Here is a 16204-nt window from a genome sequence, read left to right as displayed (position 1 = left end):
TTGCTTAATAATGTGTTGTTCTATAGTTGAGGAATCCATGAGATATGAGAGCCAGGGTTTCAGTTTTTTTTCTTGCAAATTTGGCTTTGATATGATTTCATAGCTATCATTTTGCTCATAACCGCGTTGAAAATTTAGAGGACTTGTACTAGTTTCTCAAAATTTGAGTTAAGTTTTATTATACAGAAATCAAGGTAGAGGCGTTTCACACTTCACAGAATTAATTCCTGAAAAATTTGGCTCTAGAATTTAAAAGATCTAGGTTAGAATCTTGGTTTTACAACTTACTAGCTATGTAATTTTGGACAAATTATTGAACCTTTCTCATCTGTGAGCTTGGAGGTACTGATAGTACCAATTTATGAAGTGGTTGTGAAATTCCATTGAGATAATATAATTTAAGATTCTCAGCAGAATGCTGGGGAAGTGGTGGCAACAACTGCATAGCTTTTCAGTCTGCATCCCCAAATAAAAATGGAAATAGCAAAACCAAAACTCATGGGACAGTGCTTAACAACAAAACTAGGTGACAAGGTCTCCCCATGAACCCCAAAATTGAAGCAGGCAGGGACAAACCACCGGTCACAAGACCTGCATGCTGTCAGGGTCTATGTGGGAGCAAGAAGACGGAAACATCGGGGATGTTGTCTGATGGACCTGAGAACAGAAGAACCCCAAAAGAGCTTAATAAGAATTCACTGGAAAGTGGGGCAGCCAATTTGGAAGGAGCAGCTAAGACTGGGAAGGGATTTGACCTCTCCAGTACTAGGTGAGTGCTTAGGATACATGGTAAAGGGACTGAAGGGCTTGGAACAGTTTGGCCCCTAAGAACTCTCAAAACTGACCTAGCAGGGCTACCTTTTAGGACAGTATGCCTCACTGGGAAGAAACTGCTGGGAATGGAATCAAAATTGATGAGGATAGGGAAAATAGCAGGTCCAGACTAAAGTTGAGGAGAACAGAGCCAAGGAATCCTAGAAAGCAGTCATGTTTTTAAACAGTATACAAAAACAGTAGAGATCCCTATGAAATTAGGGAAGCTTTCTTGTATTCCATCTCATTCTAGAGTTCATGAAAAATAATTTCATGTAAAAATGAATGAAAGAAAAGCACTAAGCTCATGTACAAAGGTGTTTTAAGAGGAAAACAGAGTAATATCCCTGTAGACAGTAAAAGCATGTCAGAAGATGCATACTAAACAGAACTGAAACTCAACCAACAACTATTTCAAAATGAGGCAAAGACATTAGTAAAATAATACGAACTATTAAAAAATAAATCAGGATTAGAAAAACTCAGATGAGATGACAGAAGTCAGGAAAGAATTAGAAATGGAAGAAAGTCATTTCGGTAATGAAGACTAAACTATAAAGAACATGACCAAGTATATACGACAGGTAATGCTTTAAGAGAAATATGTAAGAAAGAGGGGAAATCTAAAATGAAAAAAGACAGAAAATTCAAAAGTGACATATTGAAGTTAGGCAAAAGATATCCAACACTGAGAGAAGTTCCTGAAGAAGCAAACCAAAGTAAGGGAAAAGAAGAAATACTAAAAACTATAATTAAGAAAATTTTCCTGAAATTAAAAAAAAACTTTAAAACGACGCACTGAAACAGCACTCTGCATAACTGAGAATATTGAGCCAGAGCAACCAACACCAGGATATTCTAGTAAAACAACTGGACTTTAAAGAAAAAGTAAGTCCTTTGATTATCTAGATAAAAGAGCCTGTGGAGTATAAAGGAAATAAAAGGATAATCATCAAACTTTGACAGCAGTGCTTCATGCTACAAGAAAATGGAGTAACATTTAAGGTAATGAAAGGATATGTGAACCAAAGATTGTATATCCAACCAAACATTTTCAAGCTTAAAGGGTAATGTAGAAGAGTTCAGGGAATATTATTTGCGTGAGCCCTTCTTGAAGAATCTACTAAAGATATGCTGTCAAGCAAGGTAATCACTAGCCATGTATGACACTTCAAGTTTTAATTAATTATAGTTAAGTAGAATGAATCTTCAGTTGCTCAGTCACACTAACCACATGCCAAGTGCTCAAAGCCACATGTGGCTAGTGGCTACTGTATTGGACAGCAGAGGTACAGAATATTTCTGCCATCACAGAAAGTTCTGTTGGATGGACAACATGTATTGGAGAATGAATTTTGACTTTTAGACCACCAAAACAATAAGAGACATCAACTTAAGACCTGACTGTAAGTATTAAATATATACTTACACAAAAGGAGGGCTGAGAGGTTGATAATATACTATGTAAAAGCCTTACGTTTGAACAATGTAGATATAGTATAGCTATTTTTAAAAATGGGAGAATTGAGAGACCATATGCCAAGCATTTTTTTAATGCTTTCAATAAACACATCAGATTCTTTTATCTAGATATTTAGATTGTTATTCAGAGACTATAATGTCGACTAAAACAAATGAGTATGGGATATTCCAATTTTATCCCCTGTGTCCTTGCAAGCCAGGATCTCAATATGGAAGAAAGGTAATACAGATATACTAAAGAGGCTAAGGAAAAACTTTTGTGGTATCACATTTGAATTGGAAGTATCAATATGAACTTGAGGTATTTTATCTTTAAATTTGAGTATTTCCTAGCTCTGTTCACTGAAAAGGCCTAGAAGCAATGCATATCTTCAGCACTCAGTTTGTGACACTGAAATATCAATTCTCACTGAAACAGAACCAGACAGCTTTGTGGAGAAATTTCTGGTTCCTGGTCTGGGCAGGAAATGTTCAATATGAGCCTGATCATCTTGTCATGTTAGATAGCAAGGAAGCTATCAAAGAGTACTGAGGGTCATGTCAGAAGGACTGAGGAGCCATCTTGAAGAGGTTCCCACTGGCCAAAGATGGAACACTTTGAGCTTCAACAATGATAATTGCAATAATGTGGGACGTATCAAATATATTTAAAAGTTCCTGATGATATTTTAAAAATTGGTTCCCTTGGGATTAACAGATAGAAACAACTATACATAAGATAGATAAAAAGGATTTACTGTATAGCACAGGGAACTGGATTCAGTATCTTGTAATGACATAAAATGGAAAATAATCTGAAAAAAATGCATAACTGAAAAAAATTGGTTCTCTTAAGAGGATAATAGGAAACCAGTTTACTTTCTTGAAAACTGGACAATAAAGTGAAAGAATGAAGTATTTATCCTGCCTTTCTTATATGAACTGTTGTACTGGGTAACCAAATAGTAGATGAGGGGAAATATTTCTATATATTAGTATTCTAATCAGTGAAAAAGAAGTGGCAGAATGTAATCATCTTGCAGTCCTTACCAAATGTGTGCATATTAAACAGCAATAGCTGCTAAGATTGCCAAGATAGTGAGACATTACCTATAGACTACCAAAGGAATCAATCCTGAGCCTGATCTAGTCTTCTGGGTCTAGCTGCTTATTTACAGGAAATACAAGAACATGTTGAAATGCACCATGAATATGTAATCAGCAAAATGCAGACTGGGAAACTCAACATGTCAAGGGGTCTTCAACAGAAAAATTGAAAGCAAATGACAAAAATGGAGAAACGACCAATAGATTACAAGAGATTCAAGATATCAGTTTTTAAAAACTGTCTAGGAATGCGCATTTGGGTGACAAAACGCTTAAAACTACAAAGAAGTGATTACTATGAAAGTTAGCATAATGGTTGATTATGGTGGGGGTAAGAGGGTGGTGATTGTGATGGGGCGCATGGAAGCTTTCTGAAATGGCTGGCAAAGTTATCTTAACCTGGATAGTGTGTGTCCACATGAAAATAATTTGTTTGACTTGTTTTGTCTGTTTTATTTATAATGTAAAAATTAAGTGCTTAGCCACTGTGCCTGGAACAAAACATGCAATATATGTTCATTAAGGACCACAGAAATTTTTCATTGGAAATGTTAATGTAGACACTGGTTTTACTACTTTGTGCTAATTGCAAAGAAAAGTGTTGGCTATCTGCTTCCAGCAGATGTCTGAGCTTAAAAAACAAGTGACAGGTAAAATCAAGCATTGTAATACCCCATTTATGTAGAATCATTGAAAGCTTACCCTTTAAATGCCATATTTGTGGGGTTTTTGTAGATATTTCTAAAAGTGTATACTGCCTTCATTTTACTTTTTGTTGAGTCACTTGTGAACCTCAACTGTAACTCTAATAGGTAATGGCTGCTTTTTAGTTGCCCTTTATCATTCCTGTCAGCCCTGTAGGTAAAACTCATCTTTCCTATTGTTATTCATATGTCTGTCTGGCAGCCCCATTCCATCCTCCTGTAAGTCACTTCCTATCGGCCAGGTAACGAGATGTCGTGATAGGCATGGCATGTTAACTGAGTTTTTTGGTAACTGTTTCCAAGACTTTCGCCAGGGCCAGAACTAGTGACTCACTTGTTCTGGGTGCAAAATTTAAGGGAGTGTCAAAAAAAAAAAAAACCCACAGTGATCAAGATAAATAGTACTTTAATGCGCTATTAAAAAAAAAAGATTAATGCGAAACAAGAATCCATGATAAACAAAGTATCAAAAAAGACAGCAACTGTGGGCCAGGCTTAGGGTGAGGTGAGTGAGGCACTCACTACAAGCTTAGATCCTGTATTTTAGAATTTTGATATTTTATTCATCATAGAATTTTTTTTTTTGCTTTAATTTGGTGGCGCTTTAAATTTTGCACCTCACTGCACTTTAGTCCTGGCCCTGCCCTTTGGTCTCTAGAGAAGTGCAGTCTTACTATGTATATTTATGTTCTCTTCTGAAATGTCCTGAAGCAAACCGCAGCTGCGTGGACAAGGAAATAAGCTTTTTGAATGCATTTCATTGGTTTCCATTCACATTTTAGAAAAGTTTGCTTCCATTGTTCAGGGTCCATCCCTTAAACTATACCTGGTAAGCCTATAGAGCCCTGTTAAATCTGCAGATTAGATGCTCATGCATCTCTAGAGCAACTGGAAGTTTTAAAAACTTTTTCTTATGGACCATATTATAATATGCATTTAAAAAGAAAGGTGAGTTCAGACAAGGTAACCTCCAAATTTCTTCTGTCCTTGATTCTCTCAGGCCCATGAGAACTTATTTAGCTACCTCTATGTCTAGTAGTTGGTTTTTAACTTGTAATCATAATCACATTCTACTATTTTTAGCTAATTGAACTTAAGTTGCTTTTTTTTAAAAAATGGTGTGATTTGAGTGCTAGTTTAAAAGGAATAAGAGTGGGGCTTTGTTGAAGTCATTATTTTATAGAAAACAAATCCATAAAGTCTTTAGAGCATTTGGAGATGTTCTAAAAATTAAATTCCTCTTCTAAAAATGTAGACGTGGAGATTTCTACATGCATGACAAAACTCCAGAACTTGCAAGTTATTTGAGCAAATTTTTTAAATTTACTGTTTAACTTAGATACAGTAAAATTCATTTTTTGGTGCCCTATTATATGAGTTTTAACAGTGCATAGCATTGTATAACCACCACCACAGTCCAGAGGGAACAGTTTCATCACCCCAGAAGAGTTGGTTATCAAGTTTTCAATCACCCTAAGACTTAGATTTCATATTACTATTAGCCTGTAGTTATATAAAGGGTATAGGTAAGTGTATTGTTAGCATTTATGTTGGTGAGTGAAAGCAATGTGGATTACTTTTATTACTTGGCCTTAAATTCCTCTTGCTAATTTACCAGGATAACAAATTCAGCTTGTGTGGACTGTTCTTATACTAAACTAAGTGTTCTAAAACTCTGAATATAAACCTTTATTGAACAGTGAGCGTAAACTTTCTATGCTTCTCAGGGTTAAAATTATAATGCAGGTAACACAGTGATAAAATTTAGTACTTGAATTTCTAAGTCAGCTAAAATGTTCAATTAAACTTGAAGGGTTGTGTCATTAACCTTTCAAAAATTTAACAAATTTATCTAACACAGTGTGTATATATGGAGATATTTATTTTCACTAGATTGGAACCGCATTGTTTCCTTTATCATCATAGAGGAATGTATTGATATTTAAACATAACTGTATTTGAATTTCTTATGTCAGAAACTGTGAAACTCCTAAATGAGTATTGTTTTTAAACTATAGTAACAATTATAGAAAGTTAAAGGGATAAGATAGTTCATCTAGCCTGTCTGTTTTAGATTCTGTAGGTCCCTAGAAATGGAACTGTTATGATTTAGACTTCTCTATATTCCTCTGATGCTACCAAGTAGAAATCTTCAAGGATTGCTTAAATCTGTAATCTGTGTAATTTAGTCTCTTTTATTAACTTCTACATCTTATGATTTGGCAGATGGCTGAAAACATCCTTAACTTTGTATTAAGCTAAGTAAAAATTTTGCTTTAATAGTATTTATTTATGTACCTGTTAGCTTATGTTCAAAATCTTGGTAATCAAGCCTCTATAGCTTCCAGTTTTTTTCCTTTAATGTCAATTAATTTCCTTAACTCAAAATAACCTGTAATGAACTCCTGCTTTTCAACTGGCATGTCTAAAAGAATATGGGCAATTTAACTTCTGAGTTTTTGTTTTTAAGTCAAACCGTAAGACTTAGAGTTGTTTGACCATATTGGGAACACAAAAGAAATAGAAGATGTGCTACTGCTTATAAGGTGTTACAGTTGTGCATTGTTTCTTTTTTAGTGATTGTTTCACCATCCTATCCATACCTCTCTGCTCCTACTCCTGCTGCTACTGCCTCTCTACCACCTCCACCTCCACCTCCTCCTCCTCCTCTGGAGGTGGGAGAGGCTTCAAACTTACCACCACCACCTCCACCTTATTCCTGTGATCCAAGTGGCAGTGATCTGCCTCAAGGTAAGTAGATTTTGAGTCTTGGATCAGAGGGTTATTTAGGTCAGTTTTTGTTTTTTTTTTTTTAATTTTAGAGCATATCTCTCTTTGGTTGACCAGTGAGGATAGAGTCAGGGACCAAATGCAAATTGACTTGAGAGCATAATGCTAGGTAAATGAGGAAGGAAAGGAGCAACAAAAAGCTGAGACTATCTTCTGCGTAATCAAGAAGTGGATGGTTGAGCTGACTCATGCTGCTTTTCTAAGGTAGCTACATGTCTGCCCTGAAGAAGATTCTTAACTGGATATCTGCTCTCGACTGTTTTTCTTGAAAAGCAGGAGTTGATAACAAAATTTTCTCCATTTCTTTTATTTAATGCCTACCACAAGTGCACGAAATTGTTGCATTCTTGATATTTAGGATTCCAGCTGAATTTTGAAGAATTGGAAAAGGTTTTGGGGGGAGGAATTGGGGGATGGTGTCTGATCTGCCTTGGATTTCAGCCATGTGTTGTTTCCTTAATTAAACTAAGGAGTGGCTTTCTATTGGAAGTTTTTTGTTACCCCTCAGTTTGTCAGTGTATCTCAAAAGAGAATTGTAGTTGAAAGTTGTTTGCAGCTTATTTATACTTTTTTTTTTTTGCTGTAACATTGCCTTGATGTTTCTATCTGCTTCTCTATTCTATTTTGGTTTTTTTTTTTTTTCAGCCCCTAAGGTAGTCACCAGGATCTTCAACTCCATTCTGTTCTTTTTCTCTTCCTTAAAGCTTGCTTATCAAAAGAAAAAAAAACTTGATTATCAACTTTATGAAGATGATTTCTAAATCTGTCTGGTCTTGGTCTCTACCTACTTGCTAGACATTTTCACTTGGCTTTCTTACTTTGATTTCAGATTCAGTCTGTCTATAATGAAATTCCACATCTTTATCTCCCTTCTTTCTTCTCTTTAGGCCATGCGAAACATTGAGTTTTCTCCTTGGTTTTCTATTTTATTAATAATGTATCATTTCCACCTAATTTACCCAGGATCTAAACTCTGATCCCTTTACTGCTCTCCCCTCACCTACCTACCCTGCCCAAGATCTTCTCAGCACATAATACTGATTTTGCATTTTCCAGCATTTTATTTTGAAAACATTTAAACATACATGAAATTTGAATTTTAAAATGAATAGTCATATGTCCACCACCTATATTCTATTGTTACCATTTAACTATATTTGCATTACCATGCATTTCTCCATCTTTTCCTCCATCCATCTCTCTGTCCTTCAAATAATCCATCTTTTTGGTGCATTTCAAAGTAGATTGTAGACATCATTCATCCCCATAAAAACTTCAGTATACATATCATTAACTAGAGTTTGGTATTTATTTTTTCTTTTGATGTAAAATTTACATATAATGAAATGAACAAATCTTAAATGTACACTTGCTGAGTTTTCACAAATGAGTACATTTGTGTAACCCAAATGTAACCCAGATCCCAATCAAGGTGTAAAACATTATCATTATCCCGCAAAGTTCCCTCGTGCCCCTTCCCAGGCTTTCCCCACTCCATCTCTACTTCCCACCAGAGACAACCACTGTTCTGGTATTTTTCTGCCCTAGTTTTACCTGTTTTAGAATTTCATGTGAATATAATCATACAGTATGTATTCTTTATGGAAGGCTTTTAAAACTCAATGTAATGCTTTTGAGATTCTTCCATGTTGCTGCATTTATCAGTCTATTTGCTTTTATTGCTGAGTAGTATTTCATTGTATGGGTATTCTACAGTTTGTCCATTCTCCTGTTGAGGGACTATTTCTCGTTTGGGTCTGTTATGAATAAAGCTGCTGTGAACATGTGTTTTCATTTCCCTTGGGCAAATACCTAGGAGTGGAATTGATGGGTCACAGATAGGTATGTGTTTAGTTTTATAAGGAGCTGCTGGTCATTTTTCCGATGTTGTACCTTATCTCCTTCTACTTTTACAAGAACTCTGTGCACCTGGTTTTCTGCTTCTGAGCCTTTGCTGACATGGTCATTCTACTCAATTTCTCTCCCCCCCACTCTTCCATCTAACTTCCTATTTAAATCCTGTCATTTTCATGATCCCACCCCCCAATTGCATTTCAAAGTGATGTTTTTGAGTTCTTATAGTTCTTACCTGCCATTTTTTTTTAACAGCTTGAGATATAATTCATATGCCATACAAGTCACCCATTTAATTCAGTGCTTTTTAGTATATTCACAAATTTGTGCAACCATCACCACTATCTAATTCCAGAACATTTTTATCACCCCCAAAAGAAACAGTTACTCCTCATTCTCCCTGGCCCTGGCAACTACTATTCTGCTTTCTGTCTGTGTACATTTGCCTATTCTGGACATTTCATGTAGATGGAGACATACAATATGTGGTCTTTTATAGGCTGGCTTCTTTCATTTGGCATAATGTTTTCAAGGTTCATCCATGTTGTAGCATGTATCAGTATTCCATTCTTTTTTTCAGCTGAATATCATTCCATTATATAGATATACCATATTTTATTATCTATTAGTTGATAGACATTTGGGTTGTTTCCACATTTTTGCTACTGAGAATAATACTGCTATGGATTTTTTGTGTGGATGTATGTGACTACCAACGGGTGGAATCCCATGCCATTTGTGGATTTACTTCCTGCTATTGTCTTTTCATATTCTTTAGCTTGAGCATTAGGCTTTATACTGTACTCCCACATAATAGTCAGAATATAAGCTCATTCTTTTAAAGTGGCAGTAAGTACATTTGTATGTATTGGGAGTCTCCAACTCAAGAAAGAGGGGTTTTCTGAGAGTTTGTTAGTGGAACTCAAGTTATCTTATTTATAAAAATATATGTGAATCCCAGGTCAGTCAGTAACAATACATTTAGAGATATAATTGAAATGCCAAGGCTATTCTCTCTTCTCTCACACGTCTAGTTTTTGTTCATTTGTAAAATACTTTAATTAAGTTCTATGTCTGGAGAAATTTTATCACCTTAGGGTATAACTTATTTCGAGTTACTTTGCTCATTGCCTCCTCTTTTTGGAGTTCAAGTGGTGGTATATTAGTCATGTTAAATAAAAATAAGGTGACTTGTTTCAAACAGTGGTAGTTATCTTAGTAGACATCACTAATTTTGGCATTTGTAGAGCATTAGTTTGTACTGTGTATTAGCTCCGAAGTCCAGTATGATTGCTTTTGTAGTAGATTTGTATTAAAGTAAAATTTTAGTCTTGAGACAAGCAAGAAAATGCCTTTACTAGACTTTTTCTAAATATTTGCATAGTAGTATTCCTGTGACATGTGTCTAATGCTAAGAATAAAGGGACTTCTCTGGTGGTGCAGTGGTTAAGAATCCGCCTGCCAATGCAGGGGACACGGGTCTGATCCCTGTTCTGGGAAGATCCCACATGCCACATAACTACTGAGCCTGTGCTCTAGAGCCCGTGAGCCACAACTGTTGAGCCCACGTGCTACAGCTACTGAAGCCCACGCGCCTAGAGCCCGTGCTCTGCACCAAGAGAAGCCATCGCTCTGAGAAGTCCGTGCACCACAGTGAAGAATAGCCCCTGCTCACCACAACTAGAGAAAGCTGGCATGCAACAGCAAAGACCCAATGCAGCCAGCAGAAAAAGAATAGAAATAAAATATGTATTTGTTGATTAAACCTTGGGTCAAAAAATGATCTTAATTATAGTGGTAGGTAAATGCTCATTTACTATAAGGTAGAATTGAAGGTAGTGTTGATGTGGGAAGACTACATTTGTTGTATCTACCTTTATACTCAGAAGAGCTTTTAAGTGGCAAGTTTTAATTGTTTATGTCACCTAGTCACTAAAATTTAAATTTTTGATTTTAGATATGAAAGTTTTGCAGTACTATTTCAATCTGGGATTGCAGGTAAGAGTCCTGTTAAAATCGCTTTGATTAAAAAAAAAAAAACACCTCTAACTTATAAATGTAAGCGGTTTTGATAATCAGACTCTTGAACCTTAAAACCCAAGAACACTGTAAGGGGCCTGAAAGGTTTATTTCTGCCTTTATATCTCTGAAGATGACACAGGTCAGTTTTCTACTTTAACCTCCCAGTGCTTCAGTTTCTCTTATAAAATAGTTGTTAAATTGTCGTGAGTTGGGGCTCTACAAAGTACAACTTTAGCATATATTGGCCTCCTAATTAATATCATATGCCAACTCTTCACTATGTTTTTATGTCTTGAAATAAAAAATGAATTATTTATTCTGTTTACTTAAAATATTTTTGTGGCTATTTCTGCATTTTATGTGAAAAGTAATCAGACTAATAATTCAAGGACATTTAAAGAGCTGTATTATTTTCAAAGCACTCATGTTGTTCATAGATATTTGCCAAACACTGATTTTCACCACTTCCCTGAGTTGTAGAAAGGGAGTACTGACAAATATCTTAATATCACTGAAAGGTGTCTCTGATTTCAAGTAAGAGCTCTTTTACTTTATTCATTCAGGAATCATTTTCCCCCTGAAATACACTTCTGATATAATAAGATGGCATATTTTCTGAAAAGGAATGATGCTTCTTAAGATTTGGCAGATGATATAGTATACTAGATAGTCTCCTGGATAATACTCAGATTAGTTCATATTTTCCAAGACAGTGATTTCCCTGAAACCTTGGACATATCATTTCCAGAAAACTGTCTTCACCGACTGGCACACGTTTGTAATTTAAGAGTAGTGGAGTGGGTTTTTGTTCTTTAAGACTATATTTCCTAAATGCAGTTTCAAGAACTGGAAAAATAATGTGCTTGCCCCTTCAGTTATGTTTGTTTGTTATAGTCCCATGTGGAAATAAGGCAGAGGCAGTTTTTTATTTGTTTATGTATTTTTAGTACTTTTATTTTAAATTTAAGTATAGTCGTACAACATTATACGTTATGGGTGTACAGTATAGTGATTCACAGTTTTTAAAGGTTATGCTCCATTTATAGTTATTATAAAATATTGGCTATATCCCCCATGTTCTACAATATAGGCTCCTACATTTTACATCATGGGAATACGAAGAAATGTAGAATAGATATTTTAATATTTTCTCATATTAAGAGTAATAGCATTCATTATGGTACATATGGAAAATGCTAATGTGTGAAGAAAACCAAAATCACTGTATACTTTGATATGTTTCCTTACAGCTTATTTATTTTATAAAATATTTTTTGAAATATATTTTATAAAATATAAAATATGTAATTTTGTAAACTTTTAAGTTAAACAGTATGAACAGTTTTTCTTTAAATATTTGACACCATGACCTTTTTTATTGCCTGTATTGGAGTCCATCATGGATATATGATAATCCATTCATTCAGTTTCTTATTGTTGAATATTTAGGTTGTTAATTTTTTTTTTGCCTTTAAAAATAATGCTATAACAGACATCTTTGTATATAGATCATTGTGTATATCTCTGATTTCCTGAGGGTTTTCCTAAAAGAATTCCTAGGTCCAAATATGAGATACAGAGGCTGTGAAAGGTCTTGAAGTTGTCATAGAGAATAGATTTTCTAAATGTCATGTCATTTAGTTCAAAAGTCAGTTACCCCACCTGAAAGTCACGACCCAACTTTTTCAGTGAAGAATGGTACTAGTTTGAGAAAAGGAATAGTAAAGTGTTTTTTCCCTTTCTTGCCCAAGTACTATCACCACAGCTACTGGCACTCCATGGTCTATGTGCCACAGATGCAGCAGCAGCAGCTTCATGTAGAGAATTATCCAGTCTATACTGAGCCACAACCTCTGGTAGATCAAACCATTCCTCAGTTATACAGTGAGGTGGGAAGACAAGATGGCACACAGGCAGAAGTATCATCAACTGGTAAGTATGTAATGAGATTCCCTGCAAGAAAGACAATTGGATTTTATTGTGTGCAATTGAATAATAGCCTTCAGATATTATACTAGACCAGCATTTCCTAAAGCATGGTACATGAACCCCTTGGGGTCCCTGACGCCCTTTCAAGGGATCCATGAGGCTAAAAGAATTCATCATAATACACGGATTTTGTCTCTTTTGCTGAGTTAGATTTGCATTAAGGGTGCAAAAATCAGAGGTGGGTAGAATATCTGGCATCTAAGGACAAATCAAGGCAGGGGCACCAAACTGTGCTAATAACACTTCAAGAAAAGCAGCAGATAGTATTTTTAGTCAAAGATAAAAATTCCAGCTTTCAAATACAAGTTATCCAAAATTCTAATTTTTATCTACCACCATGAGCTTGACAGCTTCCAATACTTAACTTCTGTAATAAAATAGATGATGGGGGGCTATTAATGAATGTGGTTTTCCACATTGTATAATGAAATGTGTCAGCATTTGGGAGATCTATATAACTCAGTGAAATAATATTTTCCCAATTACCAATGTATAATTTTACCCGTGTATGATTTTGTGAAAGATCTATCCAATATGCAAGATAAAACAATGGATTTTAATGCTAACAAAGTATGAAAAGTCTACATTGCTGCTGACCTCTAAGAAATTACCACTTAACCTAGTTTCGGTGTAGCATCAAAGAATATCTACAGTTAGATGAAAAGCCTAATCATTAAGACCTCTCTTTTCCAGCTACATATCTGGGTATGAGGCCAGATTTTCTTCACATATTTCAAGTAAATGTATCATAATAGATAAAATACGGAGGTAGATATGAGAATCCAGCTGTCTTCTATTAAGCCATACATTAGAGATTGCACAAGTGTAAAACAATGCCACTGGTCTCACAGTTTTTTTGGGGGGAGGGGGAAGTAACACAAATTTTTATGAAAAATGAGTTAAACATAATGAGTTTATTTTTACATGAAATAATACTTTTAACTTAGTTTAATTCCTAACTTGGTGAATATTGCTAGATATAACCCAAATAAACAAAAGCTATTTGGGATCCTCAAATTTTAAGAGTGTAAAGGGATCCTGAGACCAAAAGTTGAGACCTCTGTGCCAGACCGTAAGGATGGTTGCTTTCTCCATGAGTTCACAGTATAATATAGATGGGGAGGCATTTTGAAGGATTTAGAATAGGATCTTTGGACTGCCCTTCTTAGAATCAGCAGGAGGTAGAAGAAACGATGTAGACTAACCTAACCAAATCTGTTTTCCATTCCAGCAACTGCTACTTGAGGGTTGTGATTTCGGCCAACTTACTTAACCTACCTAAGCCTGATTTTGTATAAAATGGGAAATAATGTATTTTATGACTTGCCAGGGTTATAAGAACTAAATGAAACATTATATGTATAAGCATACTATTTCTGGTGCATGTAAGGAATGTGAATTTACTTTCTCTCCTACCTTTTCTTAAAGCATATTAATAGTTTTAGAATATCAGCATTATAGAATCTTATCCTTTGTGTGGTGGTGTGATGTGGCCCATGGTAATAAAAATTAAAGTATCAACCTTTATTGCATTTTTGTTCCATGTACCTTTCATAGAGCTATTTTTATTGTAGTAAACATGCGACAGTGCCAGTTTTTATTTCGCAAAATGAACTTGTTATCTCAAGTAATGAAAGACTAATTTTTTTAATATTTATATAGTCAAACTATAATAAGGTCAGAACATCATCTATTTATTTCCTTCGAAACTGATGCATAGTAGCAAAAGTGCTGTAAAATTTAAATGATGTTAATGACTTTCAAGAGATGACACTTAAATGTTTGGTCTTTTGGTATGCCCTTTAGAATTTTACCTTCAAGTATAGACAAGACTATAAAAACACCTGAGTTTTTAATTGCTAAAATAATGCAGAATGGTGATTTGGATGGTGTGTGTTATACTGGAAAACTATTTGATAACTTAATTGTGAACATGACTCTAGAGAAGGTTTCTTTGTGTAGTCTGTTGATATCTAAATCATCCCAGAAAGATAGCTGTCTCTAGGTAGAATACACTTGACACATTGTACATACATATGTATATTTAATTTTTTTATTAGAAAATTTTAATATCTTTTAGTAGCCTGTTTTAGTCACTAATGTTCATATCTAAAGTGCTCCCACTGTCATTGCTATGATCGTTCTTCGAGTTAATGCTAAATTTCATTTTTACCTGTAAGAATGTCCATTTATGTTGTTTAGTGAATCATTGTGTATGAAGTGTACTATACGTTTTCTTTGTTTCAGGTACTTTTCCAAATGCTGACCCTGCATCTGTCCCTCATGGAGCAGTCTATTATCCGGTGATGTCAGATCCCTGTGGGCAACCACCTTTGCCAGGTTTTGATTCCTGCCTTCCTGTTGTGCCAGATTATCCCTGTGTTGCCCCCTGGCATCCAGTCGGTGCAGCATATAGTGGTTCTCCTCAAATTCATGGTGCTATGAATCTTGGGCCACTTAGCTATATTGCTTCACCTCCCTCAGTTTCTCATTGTGTACCTCAGAATATGTAAGAGTCAGCAGTATGAAGTATTCTTGCACTGCCATTTTTCTTGCTATTTGGTTTTTAAAAAGTGTTTTATGTTAGTGTTTAAGTGATTTAGGGTGGTTAGGTGGTTACTAATGTATCTGTGTTTAAGATTATTTTATCTTTTGATTTAAAATAGTACTTTAAAATAAAGGAATATTACTTTGGGTTGTGAATAAGGACATTGAGATGGATGTACAACTAGCCCCCATGAGCATATTTCACTGTATTCAGCTGTTTTCCTGTCAGCCAGCTTGTCAACTCTGTATTAGCTGATGGTACCAGTTGATAAAAGGAGTAAATCATACGAACTATTTTCCTTGGTTCAGATGTCACACATCATGTTAAACCATGCAGAATTGGAAAAACTTCTGCTTTTTTCTAGAAAATAAAACAACAAAACCAAGAGCATTTGATTCTGGGTAACTAGCTTAATAATATTAAGTGACAGAGCTCTTCACGTTTCTTAAGAGTTGTCTGAACCAAGTTGTGTTCTATGATATTCATCAGTTTTGAAGACACATGGTGCTCTGCTTTAGATTTATCCCGTATGTTATTGTTTAATATTGGATTTATGTAACTGTTTTACTGCACAGTATTGGATTGATGTCCTTTGCACAGTTAGCAGTAAATAAAAATTAGCATTTAAAATTGCTGAAACGAGTGAGTTTTTTTCTCTTTTGCTTTTTCATGGCAGCAAAGAGTACCAGACATTTGATTGTTCCAATATGTTTTCCCCCTGGTATTTTGGTTGCCAGAAAATGTGAATTTATAGCATGAACTGGCAGGGTCAGTTGAAATGTCATTTAATCTCAAGACATTGCAATACATACTACCATATCTAGTTCTTTTCCCTTGTGTATTTTCCTTTAAGTTGTGTTTCTGGTTTTTTTTTTTTTTAATCTTTTAATTCCCTTATGGAACTTTACTTTCTCCT

At 35.0% G+C, this 16204-nt stretch overlaps 1 protein-coding gene across 1 annotated transcript in view; it reads left to right on the top strand.

The window, feature by feature from the left end:
• Nucleotides 1–15903, top strand: part of ALG13 (ALG13 UDP-N-acetylglucosaminyltransferase subunit) — a 64792-nt gene extending 48889 nt beyond the window's left edge. The window contains 4 exon segments of the mRNA XM_057717735.1: nucleotides 6663–6836; nucleotides 10687–10727; nucleotides 12503–12683; nucleotides 14988–15903. Of these exon segments, the coding sequence (XP_057573718.1) occupies nucleotides 6663–6836; nucleotides 10687–10727; nucleotides 12503–12683; nucleotides 14988–15253 (662 nt within the window). The 3' untranslated portion in view covers nucleotides 15254–15903.
• The last annotated feature ends 301 nt before the right edge of the window (nucleotides 15904–16204 follow it).

This window comes from Hippopotamus amphibius, chromosome X (assembly GCF_030028045.1).
Source record: "Hippopotamus amphibius kiboko isolate mHipAmp2 chromosome X, mHipAmp2.hap2, whole genome shotgun sequence".
NCBI classification, from domain to species: Eukaryota; Metazoa; Chordata; class Mammalia; order Artiodactyla; family Hippopotamidae; genus Hippopotamus; species Hippopotamus amphibius.
The sequence above is the reverse complement of the archived record's forward strand: the minus strand, read 5'-3'. Positions and strand labels throughout refer to the sequence as shown.